The 10,246-nt window shown below is 39.8% G+C and overlaps 1 protein-coding gene across 3 annotated transcripts; it reads right to left on the bottom strand.

Annotated features, from left to right (window-relative positions):
* Positions 1–535: 535 nt before the first annotated feature.
* On the bottom strand, positions 536–9,505 carry LOC110982159 (mitochondrial calcium uniporter regulator 1-like). 3 transcript variants are annotated; one of them, XM_022240396.2, is made up of 8 exons: positions 9,300–9,505; positions 6,997–7,119; positions 6,593–6,696; positions 5,529–5,630; positions 4,979–5,020; positions 4,014–4,085; positions 3,393–3,507; positions 536–2,352 (listed from the first exon to the last, which is right to left on the bottom strand). In XM_022240396.2, exons 1-8 carry the CDS (start codon positions 9,361–9,363, stop codon positions 2,294–2,296), a joined length of 681 nt encoding a protein of 226 aa, XP_022096088.2. In that variant the 5' UTR covers positions 9,364–9,505; the 3' UTR covers positions 536–2,293. The 3 variants fall into 3 exon arrangements, with proteins under 3 accessions (XP_022096088.2, XP_022096089.2, XP_022096087.2); XM_022240397.2 differs by having other exon boundaries at positions 9,326–9,499; XM_022240395.2 differs by lacking the exon at positions 9,300–9,505 and adding an exon at positions 9,142–9,293.
* Between the last annotated feature and the right edge of the window lie 741 nt (positions 9,506–10,246).

Genomic DNA, 10,246 nt, shown 5'->3' with positions numbered 1-10,246 from the left:
AATTATCCACCAAAAACGAACTCACCTCCCCAAAAGTGAACGTTCCCAAGTCTGCCAGCAGCCATTTTCAAATGACATCCCTCCACTTTCTCAGACTCTTTGGACAATTTTCCAATAGCATTTTTGTCTGCTTTGCCCTCAGATGTCAGATTTTATACGTCTCATGAAGACAAAAAAATAGCACACAAACTAACTTTGCAAAAAATTCTCTAATGGAAACTTTTTCCCCAAGAATTGAAACAATGTTTCTAAAAAACAAAAACCAGACTTGTAAAAAGAAACTTGAAAAAAAGACTGGATCTCATAAAAAGAATGAACTTGGGAAAATATTTCTCATCAAAAAAGGTTAGAAATAGGATATTTCACGTTTTGAAATTGTATAATTTGGGAGAGGTCTCCTACCAGGGTTCAACAGGGGGTCCTTCGAGGGGGTTTCCACACAGTGTGAATAACCCAGTTTTGTTCAAACCAAATATAAGTTTCACATTTTGAAAAGAAGTCTCAACTAGGTCCAATAATTGGCTGCAGATACCAGTTTGTCCTTGATCATGGAGCTCCTTTAAGGTGCCATTTTATTGATAATTGCTTAGGTCATATTGGTAATTCTAATTACTGTTACATACACGAACCCTAATGAAGGTCAAGGAACTTTATAAGGTAAAGGATCTGAATGATCTATTCTTTACATCAAGCTTTATTAACCTTCATCAATACAATTTTTTGTTTTGTTTTCTATTTTTATACCACTTATAAAACACATTTCCCCATGTTTTACTGGGAAATTCTGCATATGAGATGTTCTGCAAAACCTTGTAACATACAAGTATCCCACAGAAATATCACCAATTTGAATCACATTTCCCACAGTGAAAAAAGGGAAGGATCTCATACAATACAGTTCCAATCAGCATTATTTCCACTTCTCGTTAAATGTCAAATAGCAATGTCCACTTACTGGTTCACTGAAGATATCATAGGTTTTAACCATATTACAATGAATTTCTGCTTTCAAAAATAAATGATCAGAAAAATACCTGATATAAATAATGCAAGTATGAATATTATACATAAAACGGTTATAACTTATTAGATACTTCTTGCACTTATTAAGCCTGCCAACCAAAATTCGTTAAGCTGTGCTTAACTATAGTCACTTAAAAATAATCAGGTTGTAGTTATCCATGAGTTTGAGAAACCAGCGAGAATTTGTCAACAAGATCTCCGAGTCACGAGCCTGAAATGTGTTGTAGTAATATGAAGCACCTGCTGGTTACCTTGGGGAAAATGTACGAGACTTGGAAGGGGAATATACACTAGTGGCGATAATACCGAATCATTACGTGAAAACATTTATCACAAAACAAATTTTAGCGATTTCAGGAATGGCCAGTTGACCCAGCTAACCTTGGTAAGGGTGAAATTTTCCTAAACTTACAAACACCTTTTGTGCCCCTCCTTTTCATGGTACGGTGTTTCTGAATCACATAGTAACAGTGCATTGAATCAACTTAAATTTACACATTTAAAAACTATCTCTGTACAATCCCAAAGTTATCCCAGTTAAAAAGTCATCCCAGGGGTTAGATTAGGGGGGTGAAACAGATTCCACAAAAGATCTAGCATAGGGATTTTGACTTCAAAATTAACAACATTCAATTACTTTCAGGATTTTTTCTGGTCAACAAGGCATGAGTTCCTTCACAAATGGCAATGGTCAATTGAATCTTGAAGCCGATTCTTTTGGGGTAAAGCCTGAAAAGTCCCACTCCTGGACCACAAGTCACTCCATTGTACAGTACTACTGCTAACAAACCAACCAACCAACCAACCAACCAACCACCTAACCAACTTTTACGATATGAACCTTCAGGTTTTTCTCTTCAGCATTTGAACCAGTTTTCACTTGAAGGGCCACGAGATGAATAGTCTGGGTATCACACTTTGTCACTTACAGGTCCGAGTTGTTTATGTCCTGGTATGTTTGGACAAAATTTGTGGCAAGTTTATGGCAAGTGCATATAAATGTACACCGAAGGACAGATCAAACACAAATTTTTTTTTTTTTGGGGGGGGGGGAAACTTGTGTTTTAAAAATTTGAATTTTTTTCTTTGTGAATCCTTTCATTTGGGGGCTTATCATATGTATGAAAAAGACAGAACAATTTGCCTCTTGCTCATTATTAAAGGGGGGAGTTCGCTTTGGGGGAAATGGCCCCCATCTCCCCCCACCCCATCCACCCTTGGATTTACCTGGTAAAACAGGACACAATAACATTGACTTTCAAATCTGATGTCAGTGTGACCAAATGCGGTAGAACCCAAGCGCTATTGTCAAACAGCCCAGCAGTGTCCCTGCAAAAGTAAAGAAAACACACCATGTCTGTCAAGTACAGGCAAGACATTTTCCATTCCACCATCTTCTCCATCCATCCATTTCTGGCATGCAAGTGGTGACTGTAACATCTCACCTACAGATTTTGCCGTCAGACTGGTTGAGAGCATCATGTGGTGTTTTATATTTTTAGAAAGGGTGTACCCCGACTTAAAATATTACAAGAAAACAAAGTGGTAGACAGGAATATGTTTTATTATGAGAGAAAGTGTTACATAATCCAACTTAATTTCTGCTGTGATATTGTGCCGGCCGTAACACGCACTGAACCAGCTCTGAGCCTTACTTGCACATGCCTGGGTAAATGGTCCGTGGCAGGATGTACCTTGTATGTACACCTTATCACAGGGATATTAAAAAAAAATGAAGACTGCTGATTAGAAACAGCTCCACTGTATTTTTTTCACACGTACGTCATTACAGTGTATTACATCAAGTTCTTTTGCCTTTTCTCTTCTTTCAGAAATACAAATCCTCGCAATCCATAAAGAGGATAAAGAACAGCATGTTAGAGTGATATTTCTAACAAGACTTGCACAAGCAAAATCAATAAACAAATCATAGCTTGGTTTCCTATGCACAACCTTGTAGCTCTTATACACTAGCAATCTTGGTTAGCTACTTTGACAGCACAATGGTTAACAGATTTCAAAATGTAACATCTTTCCTCTCAAAACTGCACTGTGAAAATGCACCATGGACACTGTTGCTATGCTGCAATAACACAAGTAGATTTCCACGGGGTCTCAATCAACTCTCTCTCTTAAATTGTGCACAATCTACGGGTGAAATGCTGCAAGGCAAATACTGACTACTTTCATGTATGATATAGTATTTTGAACCTTCCTCAGTAATCCCAGCACTAACAATGGATCACCGACGTACACGCTTCACTTTGCGCATGTTTACCTTGAATACCAAACTGGCTCAGACAATCAACCAATTTTGTCTAGAGACAGCTAACTTAAAAAAAAAAATTGACGGTGTTGAAGAGACATACCGGCAAAGTACCTAAAGATGTCATTCTTAGTCGCCTCCAGCTTAGACATGACGTTGGCTACCTCGGTGGTCACAAGATTCTTGTTGGTTTCAATCAGCATTCGATGCTCATTGGCCTTAAATCAGATTGAAGAGTCAGTGAAGTATATCAACTTGTCAGCACATCTCATGTTAGTCAAGATCTCAACAGTTATTGTACAGAATCATGCAGGCCCTGCCAGTGGCACCATGGTACTGTATTTGTCATGGGCATGACATCTTATTTCTGATTGCTTCCTGATTCCAAAATGGTACACAAATATCTGAGATGCAGGATTTGGCAGCAGAGGTGAGTGCGTGAGTTATTTAATGAATACTTAATCTACAGCTGAACAAGTAATTTCATTCCCCTTTTGGTAATACAAACGTACTTCTTTTTGGATTTCTGGTGAATTGAATTGGAGGGGGGTTCTGTACATTTAAGACTCGCATTTATCTAAGTTTAATAGGGGAAAAATCACCCAAACTGTAGTTAAGCTAACTGCCTTACAATCATTAATGTAGGGATTTGGGGGATAGTGAGGATAAATATAAATGGAATAATGGTGTGTATTGCTTATTTGAATATAATGGTTTCAGGCACCTGTTCTTTCACCCGGCTTTTCTCCATGTTGATGTCCAAGAGCACCTTGTTACTCAGATTGGAGATGTCATCCTATGCAATAAACATCCCAAATGAAGGAATTTCACATAAGCCATTTTCTGTAAACTGTTTGGGCTGTTTTTGGTACAATATTGATGGCTGTTGCACGTCTACTTCTGCAGTAATTCTGGATAAATGAACAGACTACTGGAAGGAATCTGACATTTGAAATCATAGAGGGGTTACAAAACATGCAGAGAGTTCCATTCTACAATGACTGTGACAAAAGGAACAATATGTTTTTAACCACTGCACGTCGGGGGACCAGGTATCGGGTACATTATGTTTGAACGCATAGCCGGGGAGCCCGAAATCGAACAAAACGGAAAATCGTGAAAAATGCCCATATTTGTGAACGGCCATTTTAATTGAATCCCGGAAGCAAGTGGTTAATCCCAAAGCAACATTTTCAACAAAGTTACTTCCTTTATATCAAAGGGCCCAAATCCACCAATCCTACCATTATGTCATAAAATCTATTCCAAAGTGAAAAAATCAGACAGTTTTAACCTTTAACCCACTGAATAACTCCATGATTGGTAGCTGTAAGGTAACAAACCGAGACTTATCAGTTATCTAATAGGCAAGTAATCTGAAGCCTGCTTACTGCAAAAGAATATAACAGAGCTGAAATGATGCATGTGGTTTGAGTAAGCAGTGAGCACGTATGTGGCAGAAAACACTGTACCTTCATACTGCCAAGGAATGGCATTTATCCAGTGCACTACACAGTGCCAGAAAACCCTCTGCTGCATTTTGTTGCATTCTGTAGGGTTCTCGCTTCAGCTGTGTTGGATTCTGTTATGTTTAGCGGGGTGCCCCCTCGTGCCCAGCGACAGCAAAATCGAAAGCACCTCAATGGCGGTTAAAGTATGATCACATTGGCCTGTCAACCGTATGCCTACCTTAAGTTGTTTGTTCAACTGTGTCACTTGATTTGCCAATCTCTACATAAACAGAAAGAAAAAAGATAAAAAACATGATAAAAAACACAAAACAGTACAACAGTTATTACTTCCAGCTCCTCAGCTCATTTCTGTAAGTTGTAAGTCTACCCCAACAAAAGCCAACAGTGGCCTCAGTATAGTAATTACTCGCCTTCACAATGAGCCACACAGACTTTGCTGATTGTCAAGATAAAATGTTCTGTGCAATTGAAAACCCGTTTTCTTCTTGGAATAACACTTTCTTTATTAAACTTTCTTTCTTAATCTTGGAAATTTGATGGTGCTGAAGAGTTTTAGAAGACATTTTAAAAACATGTTTCCTACGTGTCTATTCACCTGTTTTCCTTCAGTGCACTTCAATAACGCCCAATATATACTTTACTTTTGCTCAAAACTGTCGGCAATCGGACTGGCATACAAATATGCAAGCCATTAAGTACCTTCATGCCGTGTTTGAACACAGGGCTTTTATCAATCAGTGAGCAAACAGGAATAGCGTTTTACAAACCTCATTTTCAGTGCGGAGTGTTGAGAATTCACTCTTCTCTAAGATGACCATGTCCTTCTTGACAGCTGAGATGTGTGACATGATCATCTGAACACTGATTTCCTGAGGAAACAAAATTTACACAAAACAAAGCATTTGAAATACAGGCCATTTTTAGTTCAAATTTAACTAACTTTATTAACCCCTTCGTGCCGGGACGCGGTTAGAGTCGCCGTAAAAATTGGGATCCTCAGCCCACTTTTCAGCTACTACTATCAGCCCATGCTCGAGTGAACACGGTGAAAGAAGGCATATCCTGGCTCTTGTATATATGGTGATTGGCCATTGCGTGTTGCCAAGAAATAAAAAAGCCGAATTTGCATCATGATCACCAGCTTCACCATAGTCCCCACTTTGAAAAGAGGCAACGGGAATGTGGAAGCTTGAGTAGAGCCACACGCCACTGAACAATCAGCCTTTTCACTGTGTAATTCAAAGCGTGCAGAGCACGCAGGGCCACAAACCGAGAATTTGCAGTTTGGCAGGTGGCCTTTGTGGCCAAGCGAGGCTGGAATTCTTGGAGTCGGCTTTCGGGAAGAAATTCTCGTCGTCAAGGGGTTAAAGGGTTCAGGCAATGTAATGTTTGTAATACACGTAGTTGCATATTAATAAGCAAGTGTGACATCATCCAAGGCAGAAACTAAAATTTGCCTACATTTTGGATATGTTGTTGTCGCAAATTTGGTCTATTTCACTGGCTCACTGTTTCAGTTCGAGACAGTAAGCCAGTGAGCAAATTTTTTTCACAAACATTTAGAATGAGCAAATTTTGGATTCACAATTTGAACAGAAAACCTTTGAAATGAACACTGGTTTCCTTTCCTGTCGACATGTCACAGCAATAACAGTGAGCACCCTTATTTTTTATTTCAATGAAAGTATGGTGCCCTTTCACAGAGAGTGGCCAAAAAGAGATGGCAGATAGTCTTCGACACTTTTCTTACATTTTTAGGAGTAGAATGTTCTACAAAGCATACTAGTAAAATTCACATCAAAGTCTCTACAATTATAGTACAAAAACTTACTAACTGTTCTTTTGAAATTGTCTCCTTTGACACAACTTCTGCATTCTTGCTGAAAACACTAACCAAAACACTCGTGAGACACTCTGCCTGTTGCCTTGAAAACCCTGCAACAGCACAAAGAACAATCCTTCATGAAATCCACATTAAACAGAATTAATCCATTTACTAAATTCTCCCATACTGAATTGAAAATTGCAATCTGACACCTTCTTTTTTGTGAAATGCAAGGGTCAACTATTGTGATCCTTAACACCATAATAAACGTGCAGCTTTTCTTTTTGTTTGTGTTTTTAGTTAGTTGTTTGGGTTATTAGAAACACACAAATAATCAGCGTATTCAGTTTCAAAAAATTGCGATCAATGTTCTGGGAAATACATACTAATATGACAGAACCACATCATACCATTTTCTTCGAGCGAGTTGACCAGACCATTGGTGTCAATGAAGACTTTGTCTTTAGTGACAATGTCAACAGGTCTGCTGGCACTGCTTGCGGAGGCACAGAAAAACCTGCAATTTGATTTGGCTGAAAGAAAAATAAAATGAGATGTAGTTTCCCTTGTAAGTAGTGCTACACAACAGCGAAGCCCTTCGCTAACTATACTGCAATTTCCATATTGTGAATTCAACAGTTTGAGGTAAGATTTCTGCTGGCAAAAATGCCAACATCAGCAAACTGTACACAATACGATTCTGTGAACAATTAAATGAAATTTGCCATGTACTCTTAATCACTAAACCAATCTGCAAGCAATGGGTTTTTGAGTCACCCACAATTAATCAATGGCTAGTGTTACCAATTATCAATTGATCAATAAGCTCAAACAACACTGGTCGTTACAGACTACTCCAAGAAGACACCATTACTGTCTTTTATAATTCTACCTTAAAAGTGTTTTCTAAGTATAGGCTTTAACATTTTCCCTGCTAATGTGTCTTTTTAGGATGTTATTAGTTTCTTATGGCTGATAGGCCCAACGTCACTGCAGGAAATAAGTGAAATCCATGTCTCTGGTTTTTCACGATTCTTCAGGAAATCTCTCACTGTACTACCATATTTTTAAACACTCTCCCACACCACAAATTAGAAAGAATAGGTGATTGGCTGAGGGCAGAATAAACCTTTTAGACTTTCTCACTGAATCACGGAATCAGATGAAAATCAAACAATTCATTTTATGCATGAATCAATGGGAGAAGTAAACCAGTCAAACCTCAAATATCATCTTCCTCCAAAATTTCTCTTTAAGTACTTCTTCATCAAGTCTCTGATGCATGCATAATATACAAGAAAGATTTGTAAAGGAATTAAGACGTACAATTTTAATAATAAATCCAAAACACTTTTGAGTGAAAATAATTACCCTAGATTTATGTGTTTTTAGAAGGGCACTCGTCACTATAAAATGAACATGACTGGTCAGTGCAGTCAGGAAAAATAAGCTTGGAATCCTTATCTACTTGGCAAAGACTATCTGACTCACAATCATGGTGCAAGACAGAATCTGACGTTCGGGGAAGCAATTCTCCAAATTTTCTTTTTCGTCCAAGTCTTAAACTTCAATATTTTGTGAACATCCAAACTCTACAATGTAATATTATGTGAAAGAGGAATTGGAGTCTGTACATGTAAATTATACCAAAGTGCAAATGAAATTGTTTTGCGGCTTTTTCCACAATAATAATACAAAGGTTTAAGCTGCAATTCCACGACTGATCGTTGCGTTTTACTGAAGATAATGCAAAGATAACACAAAATTTTACATGAAGAAAGTTCAGGTCGGTAAACCAAACAAAACAGAGGTCGACCAAACAAGTGTGTTTTGATCAGCCACTTGGGAAAGAGTTCCATATTGGATACAGACATCACTTATTTTTCCCTACAGAGGTTTATATAATGGCTTGTTATTGACAAATGTACCAATACGTGCAACTGTTTGCTTGCTCCATGGTGCAATCATGGAGGTAGGAAGAGATGCAAATGAGAGGACTGAAAGATTGTACAACCATTGACTGATTGCACTCAACATTAAAAGCACTAGCAGGCCTATACTCAGTTGAGTTAGCCCTGTTGCTCATGACTTCTGAAAATTCGCGAATTAATGTTATCAATAATCATAATAATAAACATGTCACAGGAATTTTTACTACCTAAGGCTTGGGTTACTGTAAATCTCTGATACGTGATAGTTCAATGGTAGGCCTACTTCGAGAACTTACTACTCCATCATACACGGAGTAGGGCCTTTGAGTTCTAACCAGCTAACTTAGTTCAGTGGTTATTGGTTAGGTCCTTCCATCATACATCAGCTAGCATGGTGGTGAGCATGATGATGACCTCACCTGGCTCAGGCATGTCATGGTCAGGCTCGACCACTGCTGCTCTGATATGTTTAGCTTAAGCCCGTTAGCCTGAGATTGCGACCCCCAGTGTGCGCTGGGCCGGGCGGACGTCGGACCCCCACAGTTAAGTTGTGGCATGTCTGGGGCCGGGGGTACGAATGGCTTTGCCATATCACACATATTGAGTCAAAACAGTGAAACTCACCTCTTGTTTTACAAGTTCGAAAACCATAAGGGAATAGTAAGCCATTTCGAAAACTACACACTCCAATATCAGGAAAAAATGTTAAATGTCTAAACCTGAACTTGTTCGTTATCAACGCCATGATTTCATCAGACGCATGTGTGCATATATATACGTACGTGTACCAGCAATAGATGGTACATACTGTATGCTGTGCATCGCGCTGATGCCATCATTTGCCATTACACAGTACTAGCAGGCCAGCCAGCAGGCAGGGCACGTGTGTCCGCCGAGCCAACCTCGTTCCCAGTGTGTGTGCGTGGTTTAAACAGAAACCTCGGTCGGACTGGCAGACTGGAATGACCATCCTTTGAAGCTCCTGCCTAGCATTAGATCTACAGATAACTTCGCCCAAAGTGCGCCAAATTAAAAGAAGTACCTGATCCGTATTATTCTTGCGATCGGACATCCGGGAACTTCCGTACGCACGAGGGGTAAATTTGCCCCTTTGCCGTGAGTCAAAAATTGATCCATAAAGACGTTACGTCGACCGCGAGAATGATTTTCAGCGCTTAATCGATAATCAAAGATCGTATAGCGCCGAAGGCGCAAGATGGATAACTCTGCCTAAAAAGGTGGAATTACCTCAGCAAGCAATACGCCTGCGCGGTTACAGTAATGACAGGGGCAGGCGCACCAGGTGTGCCCATGTACGTGCCTGCCGCAACGCCTGCGCGCGCCTGTGCATTAATAGTGCGCTCGATTAGCTTACACGTGTAAGTCAAACTTACACAAGAGCGTTCGTTTAGCCATCACGTGATCTTTGTGACTGCCCTGGTGTCAGCCACCGCTACCCCAGCTGGCGGGCGGGTCTCTAGAGGCTGCCCAGGTGTAATGACGTCACGCATGGACCGTTCGAGCATGGACATCAAAGAATGAACGTGGCGGGGACTTGACCGTTTTCCCAGCATGCCTTGGAGAATACGCTGCAGCGTTCGATTAGCCTCATTTCGAGGCTTCCCTTGTGTAACACTGGTGTATTCAGGGAAGCTAATCGAACGCACCCAATATAATGTGCACTGCGCAGACGTATCGCTTGCTCAAAGGCGCCCACGTAATTACAACG

The sequence above is a fragment of the Acanthaster planci genome, linkage group LG06, assembly GCF_054643075.1.
Source record: "Acanthaster planci isolate LZ-2023a linkage group LG06, COTS_SCS, whole genome shotgun sequence".
NCBI lineage: Eukaryota > Metazoa > Echinodermata > Asteroidea > Valvatida > Acanthasteridae > Acanthaster > Acanthaster planci.
This window is presented reverse-complemented; position numbering and strand designations above follow the sequence as displayed.

Bases quoted from the DNA above. Each gene is read 5' to 3' on its own strand.
- LOC110982159 (XM_022240395.2), bottom strand. From the start codon at position 9,262: ATGGCGTTGATAACGAACAAGTTCAGGTTTAGACATTTAACATTTTTT. The intron at 5,021-5,528 runs GTTTGTAAAACG...CTGTTTATGTAG, and splicing joins CACTCCGCACTGAAAATGAG to AGATTGGCAAATCAAGTGAC. The intron at 2,353-3,392 runs GTATGTCTCTTC...TTACTTTTGCAG, and splicing joins CATCTTTAGGTACTTTGCCG to GGACACTGCTGGGCTGTTTG.